Source organism: Mastigoproctus giganteus, chromosome 11 (assembly GCF_048544385.1).
Source record: "Mastigoproctus giganteus isolate SK-2022 chromosome 11, ASM4854438v1, whole genome shotgun sequence".
Taxonomy (NCBI): domain Eukaryota; kingdom Metazoa; phylum Arthropoda; class Arachnida; order Uropygi; family Thelyphonidae; genus Mastigoproctus; species Mastigoproctus giganteus.
This window is the reverse complement of record NC_143585.1, coordinates 132,304,500-132,321,705: the sequence shown is the minus strand read 5'-3', so window position 1 is coordinate 132,321,705 and position 17,206 is coordinate 132,304,500. Positions and strand designations below refer to the sequence as shown.

Sequence of the window (17,206 nt, the reverse complement as noted above, 5' to 3'; positions counted from 1 at the left end):
TGATAATTTTACATATATTGTATGAGTATGCACAGGTAAAATGGAAACTATGAACCTACAATTAGAAATAATTTTATATTTTCATGCAATCTTTTCACCACAGCACAAAAAATCTAATTGCTTGGTTGTTCAATTAAAAAATCTTTAAAAATGGTCTTCAAGAACTTACATCAGCTTGAAGTTTTAAAATGCTAAGTGAATGCTGTCATTTAGCATTTAATTTATTTTAAATCTGATTTATACTGAATGTCATTTATTATAGAATAATTGTTTGAATGTGATCAAACTGCTACATTCCTCTGTGAATGTAATCACATATCCAAAATATGTCTTTTTTTTTTTTTTTTAAATTAATTTATTACAACTACTGAATAATAAAAATAACTGGTTAAAAAAAGCAACAGACAATAAAAAAAATACAACTACAAATTATTCAGTAGCATAATTCAAAACAAAAAATGACGAGAAGCTTGATTACACTGTTAGAATTGTTGTTGTGCTGAGGATTTTTTGGGACCGGGGCCTCCTGGGCCATATTGTGCCTGTTCATCATTAATGTATGACTAAATATTTTATATTATAGTTATCAGAGATGATTATATATATTTATGCATGTAAAGTATTGATCAATAAACAGCTTTGAAATCTGCACAATTGCTAAGTATGAGTTGTAAAGTTAAAGATTCCTGAAAGTTAGCTAGAGAGCGAAAACAAGATTTCTGGATACTTGAATATCGAGGACACTATGAGAATATGTTTGATTGTTAATTGGGATTGACAGAAGGAACATTGAGGAGAGTTCTCTCCCACAAGCAAGAACAGATGAGTTATATATGAATGACCGATTTAGAGTCTTGCCAAAATGACTTCTTCTCACCTGATTCTCATGAAACTAGAAGTCCACAGTTGAGGTTCTTTTTTAATCTGGAATAGTCTGTTATTGACTTGAGTTTGCTACAGTTCAGCCCACTGATTCCAACCTGCTGTTCTAATAATGGATCTATAATGAGTGTATGGCACTTTTTGATAGCACAGAAATATCCATTATCAGGATGTTTAGCAGCATGATCTGCACAGAAATATCCATTATCAGGATGTTTAGCAGCATGACCTGGAATGTCAACATAACCAGGGATTCAACAGAATGTGACCATCTGTTTAGATGTTTGATATTGATATAACTGGGACCAGATCTGTTTCAGAATGGGATGGTGGGAAGAAGTAGTAGATTGAATGGCAGTGACTGACTGTACTTAAGGAGTCTGTGTATATTCGATCGAGGGTTGTTCAGGAGGAGCAAAGTCTTCAAGGATTTGCTGAAAGTTAATATTCCAACTATCCATTAGTTCTTGATATCTAAGACCCGCAGGGCAGTTTTCATTAAGTTTATTATGGTATAGCATAATATATTGAGGGTCAAACAGGTATTCCCAGCTGGGATGGGATGGAATACTTTTAATTTTTGCATCATAGCTACATAGCAAAGATTTTCATCTGAGATGCAGTGGGGGTTCATTTGCCTCAATATACAGGCTGTGAACCGGAGATGTTCTGAAAGCTTCCGTGGCTATCCTTAGGGCACATGTTGAATGGTATTCAGACATAACAAGGAACTGTTTCTTGCAGAGTCATAGACAGGTGATCCGTAATCTAATCAGGACCGAATTAAAGTTTTATGAAGAAGTAAGAGAGAGAGTGTCTATCAGCACCCTAGGAGTTAGCAGAGACAGCTCTTAAGATGTTCAATTTCTTTTGATAGGCCGTTCTAAGACAGGCTATATGATTGGAGAAACTAAGTTTGTTATCTTAGATATACACCCAATAAACAAAAATTGTTGGTAAGAGAAATCTGGTTGTTTTTTAAATATATTTCAGGATTCGGATGTAATTTCCGTATTTTACAGAAATTAATTGCTGTCGATTTATTTTCTGCTAAAGAATAGCCATTGTGTTGCACCCACGATTCTATTTTGGTGATGGATAGTTGAAGATGCCTTTCAATGGCATTCATAGTCTGTGACTGACAAGAGATAATGAGGTCATCAGCAAACATGTATGATTCTACTGTTTTTTGGTATGTCTCGTGTCATATTTGTAATTCTTGTAGTGAATAATGTGGCACTTGGGATGGATCCCTGCGGTACACCCTCTTCTTATTCGAATGATTTAGATAAACTGTTCATATATATATGACTTGAAACATTCTGTGGTGAAGGAAGTTTTGTATAAATTGGGGTAACTGTCCCCTCAAACCAAAAGAACGAAGGTCCTGGATGATGATGCCATACAGCCAAGTAGTATCTAAGGCTTTCTCAATATTGAGATTAACCATTACCAGATGTTGTCTCCTTACAAAAGCATTGCAGATGTTTGCTTCTGCTTTGATCATCACACCTAAGGTTGAGTGATTCATCCGAAACCCATACTAGTTTTGGTTCAGTAGATTATTAGTTTCCAGAAACCACATTAGCCACTTGTGAACCATTTTTTTAAAGACTTTGCCTACACAGCTAGTCAGTGAAATTGGTCTGTAATTATGTGGCTTGGTATCATCCTTTCCTGGCTTTGGAAATGCTAGTACAATTGAGTGGCACCAAGAGTGTGGATAAGCATTTTCTAAAAATATTCTGTTGTAGAAATGCAACAGGGAATTTATTGCTTTGCTATTTAGTTTTTTTTAACATTATATAGCATACTCCATCTGGACCAGCAGCAGTACTGGATGTTTTATTCAGAGACTCTAAAAGTAACGTTAAAGTGAATGGCTGATTGTATGGGTGTGATGCCAGAGTAGAAAAGTTTTACGTGTTCTGCAGATGCCTTAATTTTCTGAAAGGTTTGGCTGTAAGTAGACAATGCTGAAATACTGGCAAATGATTCGGCTAATGCATTTGCTATTTCTGTTGGTGCAGACAATTCCTGACCTTTCCAGTTTAGAACTGGAGTTGGGAACTGCACATATTTACCATTACGTGCTTGGATTTTCTTCCAGATTAGTCTGTTATCCGTACCCTTGTTAATCGTGGACGCCTGGATAAGTTTTACTTATCCAGGCATCTTTCTTTGCTTTTCTTCTTATTTGTCGGAACTTAGCCTTGAGTCTTTTAAAGTTAATGAGATTAGCAGTTGTGGGGAATTTTTGAAACAGATTCCAGGCTCTATTTTTTGTGTCTTTAGCATGTGTGCATTCCTGATTCCACCAATAATTGCTGTGTTTGTGTTTCCCAGGCAAAGATTTAGGTATTGCAGGTTGTAATATCTGTTTGGTTATATGATCGGTAACAATATCTATTGGCTGGGACTGTACTATATCATCTTCAAACTGAATTTGGGAGGCATATTCATTCCAGCTTACCCTACGGAATTTCCAAGTGGGCCGCTGCAATGGGGATAAGTTTACTTGTGTTTGAATCTCGCAACGAATTGGTAGATGATCACTATTTAGTGAGTAATCAAGAATTTTCCACTTCATATTGGCATATATGTCAATTACAGTCATGGATCTGGTAGAAGAATGGATGTAGGTGGGTTCGCCAGTGTTTAACAGGGTAAGGTTATGAGAATCAAGCAGGAATTCTATTATTTTACCCCTTTTGTCAACTGATGGAGATCCCCATAGTGGATGATGAGCATTGAAGTCCCCAAGTAAGCAGAATGGAGTTGGCAGCTGATCTATTAGATTTTCTAATCCACCTGAAGAGAGATATTTAGAAGCTATTGTAAGAGTGATACCCATTACGATGCACACTGCCACTACTTCAAAATGTGTCTGAAGAGAAATATGTTTGGATAGAATGTTGTTTCTGACAATAATCGCCACTGCTCCATGAGCTGCAATGTCAATACTCCAATCATGTCTGAAGATAGTATAATTTTTCAGGGTAAGAGAACCTCGTGAATTTAAAGGAGTTTCTTGTAAAGCTATGCCAGCTGGTCCATACCAATCGATAAGATCCTGCAAATCATCTTTTGTATTACAAAATCCTCTACAATTCCCTTGAAGGAACCTTTCCATTATGTGGTTTTATGGGTTGTTTTCAGACCTGACAGTTTTTTAGTTGCAGCTTGCTTGTATTGATCTGTTTTTGTTTTGTCTTTCTTAGGAAAAATGGGTCAGGTCACATCCATCTCATTGGTTGCAAGTAGTTCTAATATACCATCATCTGAATCATGCTGCTGATCAATGTCCATTCCAGTGGAGAGTGATGATTGTGGTTTTGTAGTTTCTGTCACTTTTTGGTTTTATTGTTGAGGAAACACTGGTTGGTATAGTAATTGGAGTTGCGAAGGAGACTGGTTTGAATTAGAGAGCAATAAATGTGCCCAATTAGCAATAGACACATTTGGAGGAACTGATACATCAGTTTGAATCCCCACTGACTGGAAATGTTGAGCGGCTGTGGCATACGTAAGCTTTGTCTCTGTTTTCATTATTTGTCTTCTCAACTCTGGGTATGTCACTTTGTTTTCTACTTTATATTTTTAAATTTTTACCTTTTGCTTCCATAGTTCCCATATTTTTGAGAAAGCTGGGTGGTTACCCTTACAATTTGGGCAATGCAGAGTGGTAATGGTGCAATCAAATTGGTTATGCTCTTTTGACTCACAGTTGGGGCATATTGCCTTGACATGTAGTCTTGGAGTGTCTGTACTTTTGGTATTTGTAGCACCTGATGGGATTTGGGATGTATGGTCGGACACAGCATTGCAGATAGCCTCCTTTCACAGATTTTGGTAAGCTAGGCATGTTAAAAGTGAGAATTATTCTCCTAGTTGGAACAAGATTACCATCTTTTCAAGTCATAATTCTCCTTGCATGGATGACCTTTTGTTCGTGAAGCTCTTTGACAATTTCCTCCTCTGACACAGTTAATAAATCCCATTCTGTTATTACTCCTTTAAAGGAGTTTAGGGTGGCACAGGGAGTAACTTTTATCGATTGTCCTGCAAATGTTGAACTTTAATAGCTTCACAGAATGTTGAGGTTGAGTAGTCTCAACCAAAAGATCACCAGACTGGGGTCGCCTGTTTTAGATGAACCTGCTGCAGTCTCAATGCACTTTTGCACAAGGAATGGTGATAATTCACTCATAGGCTGGTGTCTCTATTCTTGAACACAATGGCTCTAAAGGTGAAAACATTTTGTTATCCATCTTTGCTCCTTTCAGCCCTGGAAGAGTGGATTTCTTCTCCCAGGTTAACGGCCCTGCCACAGGGAGGCAGGAGCAGTGCAGCTAGAGTGACCAAACAGTATGTAAGTTAGTTTTAGTTTAAAGGAAAAAGGAAAGGTGATTTTCCTTTCTGAAAGTAGATTACAATTCGTACGACTAAGTAATTTATTAAATAAAGCCTAAAAAACTTTTAAAAGAAGAACTGTGGCTTGGAGTAAGTAAACGCTCTACGAATCACTCGGAAAATCGCTTGATCACTATAATGCTTGGCACCTGGGGCCACTGTTAGAATTTGAACTACACCAAAAAACTCACCAAAGGTTGCAGTTCTTTGTATTACTTATCTCTACAAGCAAATATTTGATAAATCCTTAACTGGTGAAAAAAACGGCCTTCCTTGCTGCCTGTCTAAACTTCCCAGAGACTTTTCATGTCAGACTGCATCATGCTACCATATCCTTTTCTTCCATTGCTGTTTTTAATTCAACCACTGCCAACTGTATAAGTTATCTTTGAGCTGCTATTTCCAAACTACAAAACCTTGAATTTTTTTTTTTCCTCTCACTAAAATGTAGTTGTCACTTTTCTGACCATTTTGACCATCCGATTTATCTTGAAGTGCTGCTGCTTGGCACTGGTCATTAACTACTCTTCCAATCTTTGTCATCATGCCCTCTATTCTTTCAAAAAATTCATGCCATCTATCCCTTCAACAACATATTTATGTAAACTGGAAGCAACAGTGGTCCTAGTAAAATCCATGGACCACACTTCTAACATTAAACTAATTTGAATAGTAACCATTAATCAAAACCCTCCGCTTCCTGCCTTGCAGCCATGCTGCAAACCAGCTTAGAATCTCACACGATTCTAATTGTTCCAGCTTATATATTAGTCCTTCTTATATTATATATTCCTTCCTTATATATATATTCCCTCATCATTACTTGTTGAGGAGGCCTCCATCCTGCAGTGGACTGATATTGGCTGCAGATTTATTTATTTTTAATATATTAATAAGTTATCTTATAAGATGAGAAACACAGTTATTTTGTTGATAAATTTATTTCTCTTCTCCAAATTTTTCTCATATTTGCTATGTACCCCTTTATCACTTAGGATTTTGGGATTGTGTGCTTTGTTACTTCTATTATTATTATATTAGCTATATGGTGCCAGGACGCCTGAGGCATTTGTTGCACGAGACCAAAAAAAAAAAAAAAATTCAGAGTTACCATGTGTGTGCGCATGTGCGTGAGAGAGCAAGAGAAAGAGAGAGAGAGAGAGAGAGAAAGAAAGGGAATCACCAAGAAAGAAAGAGAATGATGATATACAGCTCAGGACCCTGGGTGTGCGCCAAGTATGAGCTTGGCGCACTCAGGGTCCTGAACTGGATATCATCACCATTCTCTTTCTTGGTGATTCTCTTCTACTTCCCTCTCTCAGGGTAACTGAGGATTTTTTTTTTTTTTTTTTTGGCTGGTGCAGCAAATGCCTCAGGCTTCCTCACACCATAATGACTAGGGGGCTTTGCCCCCTGCTCGCTGCACTTGCTTCTTTTGATAAAATAAAATAAAATATTTACAGAAGCTTTCAACTCTGTGTCTCTTCCTCAGCTATGAATACATAAATACATTACTATATCTATATAATATCGGCATAGATACACCATAGACAACTATGATCGTAGTGTGGAATGCATCATTTCATCTGTATCTCATTGTGCTAATCCTTCACGAGTTACCATGTATTGCACTACCTCGAATTAAGTAACACTTCACTAATAGAGAAGACTATTGTCACTTCTTCTTGGTGGGCACCACCACCATCCAGACGGCATAGTTTCAATGCTAGTTGGCTTTTCATCGGTGGGTGCCTTTCACACTATGATCGTAGTTTTTCTTTAAGAGTTGTCTATGGTGTATCTACACCGATATTATGTTGATATAGAATCTTAAACTCCTAAAATATTATGCCTTGTTGCATTTATTTTCTTTAAATAAATGTTACATATGGAAATCAAGAATGATACCGCGTAGTCATGTTAGATAAACATAGCGTGTGACCACGATTAAACAGAATCTTGTTTTACCACAGTAAAAACAAGCTTCTGTTATATATTTTTGTATTTGTTACATATTATCACGTAACTAGCATCTCTCTTCTCCCATTGGCTGAATAAATATCACTAGGAAGAAAAATTATTTTAATGTATAGAAAGATAATAATAATAATAACAATAATATAAATAACAAAAGACACAATCCCAAAACCCTAAGTGATATATTTGATATCCCCTCCCCACACACACAACCATAACAGCATCATAAACTTGACATAGGGCTACCAAAGGTTATTATTTCAGGTTTTATACCAGAATCTGTTTATTTATACATAATCCACATTCCACATCAGCAATACTATGAACAAAGTTAAAACTAGTTTCACAATTTACCAAAGTTCACTGAAATTAGTCTTTATCCCAAAAACTTGGACAAAGAACGAATCCAGTCTACCATTTTAAATTGAAATCTTACTAAATTTTTCTCCAAGTTTCTCATTAGTCTTTATATTATTCAAGATCTAATATATCCTAGAAAGAGCTTTAATTCTTTTCCTCTTCTCAAATCTTAGGCAAATGATTCTATTCAATGACTTCAGCAATCTGAAGACCCAACAAAATTAAACTTCTGAAGACAACAATCAATCAATTTCTATGTTGCCGACTGTAAAAATTCCTTGAGTTATATTGGAAGGCTAATTTGCGTTCTTGTTAAAAGAATTTTTGGCACTTACTCCAATATTAATTCTGAATATAGATCCCAGATTATCAGCCTTTATGTCAATCTGCATCAACCTAAAGCTACTCTTTGTTTCAACCAAAAGTTCTTTTAACAAATTTGCCAATTTAATTATTTAAAAGTGTTTCCAATGAGTTATAGAGAGAAAGGGAAGCACAGGCTTTGGAGTTTTATGTTCTAAGAAATGGCTCAAATGAAGAAGCAACTGTCAAGAAAAAAACAAATGAAGTAAACAGTTAAGTTTAGGGCAGAGGTTCCAAAACTTTTATACCTTGCACCCCCCCCCCTCCCTAAAATATTTCACAAATTTTATCTCCTTTCAGAACAAGTGCAAATAAACAGATCTAACATAAAATTTAGCTAAGAATATATACTTTTACGAATTAAATATATATATATATGAATATGAGTTAAGTTGATAGTGGTAAGAGTTTTTAAAGGTAAAATATGATATACTAGCTTATCAGACAAACCATAAACCATGGCGGGTACCCAACGTGACCTGGAAAAAATCAATCTATGCTATGACATATATAAAAAATACCATTAAAATGTTAATTATGGCAATAAGATACATTGAAAGGGACTTTTTCGAGGGCTAACCCTTTCAATGTATCAACCATAATTAACGAGCTATCCGTTTCTGTAGTCATCGTCCAGCATAACTATGTCCAAATATATGTACAATAGTAGTAAGTTAGAGCCAAAAGGTAGTGACAAGAATAGAATTTGTAGTAAGTTAGAGCCAAAAAGTAGTGACGAGAATAGAATTTGTAGTAAGTTAGAGCCAAATAGTAGTAATAAAATTTTGTTAATTAATCCCAAATTTAGCAGTAAGCTGGCAAGATGACTGTTAGCCCGACGGATAGCCAAAATTTTAAATTAAAATTATAGAAAGAGCTATAATTATTGTTAGGCATATGTACGTAATAGATGCAGTCACGGTAGTCTAAGCAAAAATAACAGTGTGAGCTATCGCTAACAAAGGCGAACGGAAACAGGTATAAGAATAGATATAGTATCTCAATCCCCCTCGAATACTCTAATAGTTCGTGAGATATGAAAAATAGGGGTAAGACAGAGAAAGTTAAACAGCAAAGAAAAAGCAAAATAATTAACATAGGATGTAACCTTATAGTAAGGTATCCTGGTAAGAATGCTTTAAGATTAAAATGAGAATGCTTACCACCGTATGTCCAAGGTACTAGAAAAAACCATGTGTATTGGCACGTGTCAATACATACCAATACATACGACTTTAATAACTTGTTTACTAGCATCCCGCATAACAGCCTAAAAACCGTATTCTGCGATTATTATGATAAATACAAAATTATCTTACCCTGTGAGAAACACTACTGGGATGACCTTTTTAACCTTTGCATCTTCAATAACTACATATTTAATGGCAGTAATCTTTATAGGCAATATACAGGTATACCGATGGGTGCATGTAGTTCTTGTATAGTGGCAAATTTATACCTACACCACTTTGAATATAATTTTAAACACAATATGGTTCTATACAGATATATTGACGATTTGATAGTTTTTAATATGCCTGACTTCCTGACTGAAGCTATCAAATATTATCCACCTGAATTAACATTAGAACGCACCAACACTAATAATTCCAAATCTGCTACTTTCCTGGACTTGGATATAAGGATAAATAACAATACCGTACACACCAAACTGTATGATAAATGCAAAAATTTCCATTTTAATACTATTGACCTCACTAACTGGAACTCTAATATCTCAAAAAGGATACTTCGCAATACCCTAATCGCACAAAGCATCAGAAGAATACACATATGTAACCAGACTGATTATATTATAGATACACTCATTGAATTCAGATCCAAGCTTTTACAAAATTACTTCCCACACCACATAATTACAAGATATCTGTATAAAGCTCTATTGATAGCAAACAATATAGGGAAGTATAACCTTAATGCACAGAGTATTATAGATAAAGTCTTAAACAGGCGCTAATATAACATAGCCTTTGTAAAATTTTCGTAGGCGTTTCTTTGGCTTTGATAAATTTCTTTGGACATGTAATTATGTAAATAGTAGGCACTGCTCATGAAGTAAGTCACATATAGCTTACTCGTATTAAAAACTTGTACCTATATTTGCTCCATGGGTAGGAACGTATTCTGTAAACTTCTACTATGACTTCTAGAGATATATTTATTAGACGGCTCTTCTATGTGTAATATTATACAGGATATAAAAAACAGCAGAGGACGCTGCAAGTAATTATACTTATTTTATCACTTAACTTAATTATTACATTTCCTAGGGGAGGCTACGATCGGTAGTTATATATGCCACACGTGCCAATACACGTGGTTTTTTCTAGTACCTTGGACATACGGTGGTAAGCATTCTCATTTTAATCTTAAAGCATTCTTACCAGGATACCTTACTATAAGGTTACATCCTATGTTAATTATTTTGCTTTTTCTTTGCTGTTTAACTTTCTCTGTCTTACCCCTATTTTTCATATCTCATGAACTATTAGAGTATTCGAGGGGGATTGAGATACTATATCTATTCTTATACCTGTTTCCGTTCGCCTTTGTTAGCGATAGCTCACACTGTTATTTTTGCTTAGACTACCGTGACTGCATCTATTACGCACATATGCCTAACAATAATTATATGTGCTCTTTCTATAATTTTAATTTAAAATTTTGGCTATCCGTCGGGCTAACAGTCATCTTGCCAGCTTACTGCTAAATTTGGGATTAATTAACAAAATTTTATTACTACTATTTGGCTCTAACTTACTACAAATTCTATTCTCGTCACTACTTTTTGGCTCTAACTTACTACAAATTCTATTCTTGTCACTACCTTTTGGCTCTAACTTACTACTATTGTACATATATTTGGACATAGTTATGCTGGACGATGACTACAGAAACGGATAGCTCGTTAATTATGGTTGATACATTGAAAGGGTTAGCCCTCGAAAAAGTCCCTTTCAATGTATCTTATTGCCATAATTAACATTTTAATGGTATTTTTTATATATGTCATAGCATAGATTGATTTTTTCCAGGTCACGATGGGTACCCGCCATGGTTTATGGTTTGTCTGATAAGCTAGTATATCATATTTTACCTTTAAAAACTCTTACCACTATCAACTTAACTCATATTCATATTTATACAGACCGATGTAATGTTTAATCGTCCTAGATGGCATTAATTGGTTATGTGACTACTTAATATTTATTATAATATTTATATTTATTATAACATTTAATATTTGCATCTTCACACTTGGATATATATATATATATATTTAAGACATGTAACACAAGGATAGATATATGCTTCATACCTGGATTAGTGGGACGATTTACCTATATTTCATTAAACAGTGCCTCATAAAAACAACACCCAACACCTCTGCAACAAACAAGTGCACCCTATGGGGGCCTGCTTTGGAAAACTCTGGTATAGGTGAAAAAATCTCAAGCTATGAAAGCTATATAAATTCACTGTAAATCAGGCATAGCTCATTCTGTACATAGCTATGGGCAAAATGGGTATGCTACGAGTACTTAGTGCACTGATCTCATATTGTGTAGGCAATTCACCACATAGCCCATTTGGAACTGAAAGTTGCCTTGCAATTGTAGTTCTCTTGGTATTCCACTACTCTAAATAAAAGGCATGCCCCAATGGAGAAGTATATTACTTTTTATTTAAAGTGTATGCTACTACCCCAGACCTGGGTTTGATCTTTTGTGGGATCTCATCAGTGGACAGATAGGCACTGTGAAAACCTGAACAACTTAGTGATGAGATAGATCCACACTAAGTGAGATGCAAGGTAGTACAGTGAGTGAAATAGACATAACTAAATCTAGGGCAAAAGCCTCAAGCTACTTCACTTACTGCACTATCTCGCATTGGGGATAAATCTCTTAACCACATTCTTCAGGTTTTTGCAATCTACTTGTTCACCTATGAGAGCTATTGAGTCTGAGAAGTGGTGATAAAAAGCAGTATACTTTTCTACTGAAGTAGCGCCTTTTATTTAGAGTAACTCTCTACCACTCTTCATTCTCTACCACTGTCAGTGTAGTACCACAGAGTTGATACGTTGCTCAGGGGTTGCTGTTTCCCATGTGTAGTACTTTACATTTGTCAATGTTAAACTTCATTTGCCACCTCTCAGCCCATCTGCTCAACCTTTCCAGATCCTGTTGCAGCAGCATAGTGTCAGTAATGTCCTTGACAACCCTGCCAACCTTCGTATCGTCTGCAAACTTGGACATTAAGCTTGATATACCATCATCAATATCATTTATAAATACAGAAAACAATAATGGACCCAACACTGAACCCTGAGGGACTCCACTGATAACATTAGTCGACGATGAGCAGTGTCCATTGATTACCACTTTCTATCTTCTCCCCCTCAACCACCTCTTTATCCATAGCAGCAATTTGCCTCCAATGCCACACTGCTCCAATTTGTGCAGCAGTCTTCCATGTGCAACAGTATCAAAAGCCTTTCTAAGATCCAAGTATATAATATCAAAGTTATTTCCTGCATCCAGTTCTTTTGTGACTGCATCATAGTATCCAATCAAATTGGTCAGGCAAGACTTCTCCTTAACAAAACCATGCTGTGTCCGAGCTATAACTGAAGTCTTGTCTAGATGATCCTGCAGTGCTTCTTTAAACAGTGCCTCCATTAATTTTCCTGGAACAGAAGTTAAACTCACAGGTCTATAATTACTTGTGTCAGCCTTTGATCCTCCTTTGTGAACTGGGGTCACATTTCCACATCTCCAGTCTGTGGGTACCTCCCTGAGTCCAAGGAAGCACTCATAATTATGGCTAAGGGTTTGCTTACTTCCTTTGATACCTCCTTTAATATAACTGGATAGATCCCATCCACCCCAGGTGCCTTTCTTGTCTTTATCTTCAACAATTTCTCCTCCACTTTATTCTCAGTTATTACAAGATTCTCTAGCTTACTGCCAGAGTCGAATACACCTCTGGCATTCCCCTCGCTAAATAACTCCTCATGTGTGAATGTCGATGCAAAATATTCATTTAGTTTGTTAGCTACCTGAGCAGGATCATCAACAGTTGACCCATCGATATCAAGTGGACCAATCTGATTCATCCCCTTCCTTCTAAAGTTTCCATAAGTAAAGAACTTTTTGCTGTTTTTCTTTGCATCCCTTGCCAAAGATTTCTCGTAATCTGCCTTCGCCTGCCTAACCGCCTTTGTAACTTGGTTACAGATCAACTTGTATCTTTCATAGGCTTCTGTGTCACATGTTAATTTGTACGTATCCCGTGCATTTTTCTTCTCTGCCATATGTCTCATTAGTTCATCTGACATCCATTTAGACCTAAACCTTGAACAATATTTCTTAGTTGGTATGTAAAGCCTAGTAGCTTCCAAGATAAGTTCTTTGAATGCTTCCCACTTTGAATTTGCTGTTGGTAACATCATCAGTTGGTCCCAATGTGTAAAATTTAAATACTGTCTCAGTCCATCTTAGTCGCCTTTACGAAAGCAATAACCCTTCCCTTTACCCCTAATGGTAGTTACCTCTTTGAGTAAATCCCACTTCAGCACACTGTGATCACTTCCACCTAGTGGTTCATTTCTCTGCAGATTCTTAATGCATGAAGAATCACAACTGATAACCTCCTACTGATAAGCAGGACAAAGTTTGTCATCCAGGTCTCGCTGCTTCAACAGTGAATAGTATTTTAAAGAATAGTGTGTGTATAAAAGAACATGTCAAAGGATCAACACACTTAAGATAAAACAGTGATCACAAAACAGCATTCAGGTGCCAAATCAAAGATGGAAAAGCTATTAATAATATGGATGGAAGATCAGATTCAGAAGCGAGTGTCCCTGAATCTAATGGCCATTCAAGCAAAGTAAGAAGTATTTATGAAGATATTAAGGATAAGTACGGCGAACCCCAAGCCAAGTTCGTGACAAGCAACAGGTGATTTAATAAGTTCAAGCATTGAAAACATTAAAGTATGCAAATCATTAAAGTGTTAATGCAAATTAACACTTTAATGATTAACACTTGCATGTTAATGATTTGCATTAACATTAAAATGTTAATGCAAATCATTAACATTAAAGTATACACATCGCAAAATTTCTCTGCAGAGAAATTTTGCGATGTGTTGGAAAAAACCCCTTCTAAATCTCCAAAGCCCCCAACTTCTGCAGCAGCGTGCTTATCAGCTGGACAGTTAATTCTGACAACAATGCTGGAAAGGTAAAACTTGCTGACGTTATGCCGGTCTCCTCTCTCTTTTTGTAATTTTATAATTTTGAAATTTTGTAATTTTGTACACTTTTGTAATTTTTCCTACACGCCATGAGATAAAAAAAATTAAATAAATAATTCTATTTACATGTTCGTTGAACATTTCTTTTTTGCTTCAATCAAATTCGCAATTGCTGTATAAGCATTTAGGGAAATTCTGACTTACGTAGCGTTCCGTGGAACGCAACCCTTACATAAGTCAGGGAGTATAATCCATATGGGATTACATCAAGTTTGGTATAATCCCATATGATTCAGCTATTTGCTGCTGTGTTCTTTGGCAACACTCCCTGATGATTTCTTCAAACAGTTATCCGTAAAAAAAAAATAAGAATTGGTAAAAGCTATAAATAGGTGTCTCAAAAGTTACAGAATTTTTTTTAGAAAAAAAAATATTGGAATTGTTCCACGTACATTCACAAGCAGTGAGCTGTTGAGGGAAATGGATTATCATGAAATAAAAAATAAAAGGGCATTACTAACTTTTTCTAGAAGTCGAAACTTTGAAAAAGGAGTAGAGACAATATTTAATAAACTTACGTTTCCTGTTTACGGGGAATCACATCACTTTTTTCTTCTGATTTCCTCTTTCTAACTTTACGAGCTTCCAATTTGCGAATATTACTAAGAGCTTTTTGGTGAGTTTCGGGAATCAGCTTTGAAATAGTTTCATAGCTAAATTAAAAACAATAAGAAGTAACAGTGATAAAATAAGTGCAGCGAGTGATATTTTGAAATTTTGGCAGTTTGTCCTTTGGAGAGTCTCTACAAAACTGATATTTATATAGCTATAACAGAAGTATTTGCGAATGCATGCAATATCATGTAAACATCTCCTATAATATAACACACTACTCAATACAAATTTTAAATAAATTAATCTAATAATAGGCTAGTTCCTAGTTTGATTTTGATTTTGAAATTTATATTATTCAAAGAGGATGTGCGCGCGCACGCACACAATGTGATGAAAACTGACGATCAACATAAAGAAAACTGTTTCACATGTTCTTGCTGGGAAGCAGTTGCATCTATGTCCACCTGGAATTTCTTATTTCAGAATGCCACACTTCTGGTAGCAAGCTAATTCAGAGTTTTATTTGTCATATTCACCTGTGAAATGAAAGCTGTTTTAATGCAGAGGTTAATTAGCACTGATTTTTGATCTGTGTTAATTTCCACAAGTCCTCCAGTGTGTCGCCCTGTTCTACAAACCTGATATCTATTTAGCTACCAGAAACAAATGATGGCCACCAAATGGTGTGCTCTATGAAATGCTAGTTACAAAATGCTACAAGCAAATATTTTATCACAGGCAAGACCTGAAGAAAAGAAATCAGTAGCAGCCTTCTTATCTAATGTGACTGGGACTCATAGTCAGATAATTTAAATAGTTAATTAAAGAGGGGAATCATTAAATAATTACACGTATGCACCTTACAAAATTGTATTTTCACTTAAAAAACATAACATAACATAAAATCAGTCATTTTTAATCTGTTTAGATGATGAAACTTAATGTTTTGCAACGTAGTCCCTTCCATTTTTTTTTTTTTTTTTTTTTTTAAATCACTAACTGATTGTCAAATAAGCCAGCTGTTCAGTATAATTGTATTTGTGATTATCCGTTTCCATTAATTTCTGCATCATCCATAATTTCATTTTCCAATAAATCATCACTGATTTGTTGGAAAACATTGTTGAATCTCTTAACAGAGATAAACTGATTGGACAACTTAACAATATGCATGAAATAAATAATATGCATGAAATAAATCTAAATTATAAAATGTCTCCGACAAAAACGATGGTTTAAAAAAAAAAATTAAAAAACAATCCAAAGAGAGAGTCACAGTAGCAATACAACTGAAACCCACAAATTTTTTTTTTTTTTTTTTTTGTTGGTAAATCCAAAAATTCTGAGTTCAAAAAATAAATTGTTTCAAAAATATAAACTTTTCATCTTTACCAGTTTACTACCACTCACAAAAATCAGCATGAATGAATATTCAAAGAATTGTTTTTCATTACACTCTGTAAAAAATGACTGAAGAAAATAAACTCACTTTAAAAGGATATTTCTGAATAATACTCCTTGGCATTCCAATTATGCAAAATAAAGGCCATGATTTAAACACCAAATTTAACATACATGAACCATTCTGTGGACCAGGGGTTCTAGAATGTTCAAAGAAATGACATGGGTGAAAGTTGCTGAGTATGTCTGATACTGCCTACATCAAAGATATATGTAAATTATAACACTAGTGTAGAATGAAATTTCTTTTACTAAATTTTGGAGAAAACTTTGGTCAGAAGTTGGCAACACAACACAGTTTATTAGCTAATTGCTGGCATACCACCACTTTGCTTATTGGAGGCTTGAAGTGGTGAAACCCATGTTTAGTCTCTAGAGCAAAGTTTCTGGCATCCCCCTCCCCCCATACTTCTCCTTCAACCCATGCACGGCACTAAGTACTATAGGTTTTGATACCTATCGTGTTTGGGGTTTTCATAAAAAAAAAAAAAATCGAAGATTCCAAAGATTTCTGTAAACCTTTCCAATCTGATTCTACCAATCTTTGCACAGTCTGCAAATTTTGACATCACACCTTCTATCCCTTCGTTTATGTCATTTATGAAAATGAGAAACAATAGTGGTCCGAGAAACGATCCTAGATAGACCCCCCCCACTCCTGACATTACACAAATCTGAAGAATATCCATTAATCACAACCGTCTGCCTTCTGCCCTGCTGCCACCCAGAAATCCATTTTAGACTCTTACCAGTAATCCACACCTGTCCCAGATTATACAGTAACCTCTCATGGGGGACAGAGTCAAATGTTTTGTTAAAATTCCTATAAACTATGTTAAAATTGTTT

General features: G+C 35.5%; 1 protein-coding gene across 1 annotated transcript in view; it reads right to left on the bottom strand.

The window, feature by feature from the left end:
- LOC150078438 (RRP12-like protein) overlaps positions 1-17,206 on the bottom strand; it is a 496,297-nt gene that overhangs the window by 84,786 nt on the left and 394,305 nt on the right. The window contains exon 28 of the mRNA XM_090384563.1: positions 14,862-14,996. Coding sequence (XP_090240689.1) covers positions 14,862-14,996 — 135 coding nt within the window. The remainder of the gene's footprint in view (positions 1-14,861; positions 14,997-17,206) is intronic.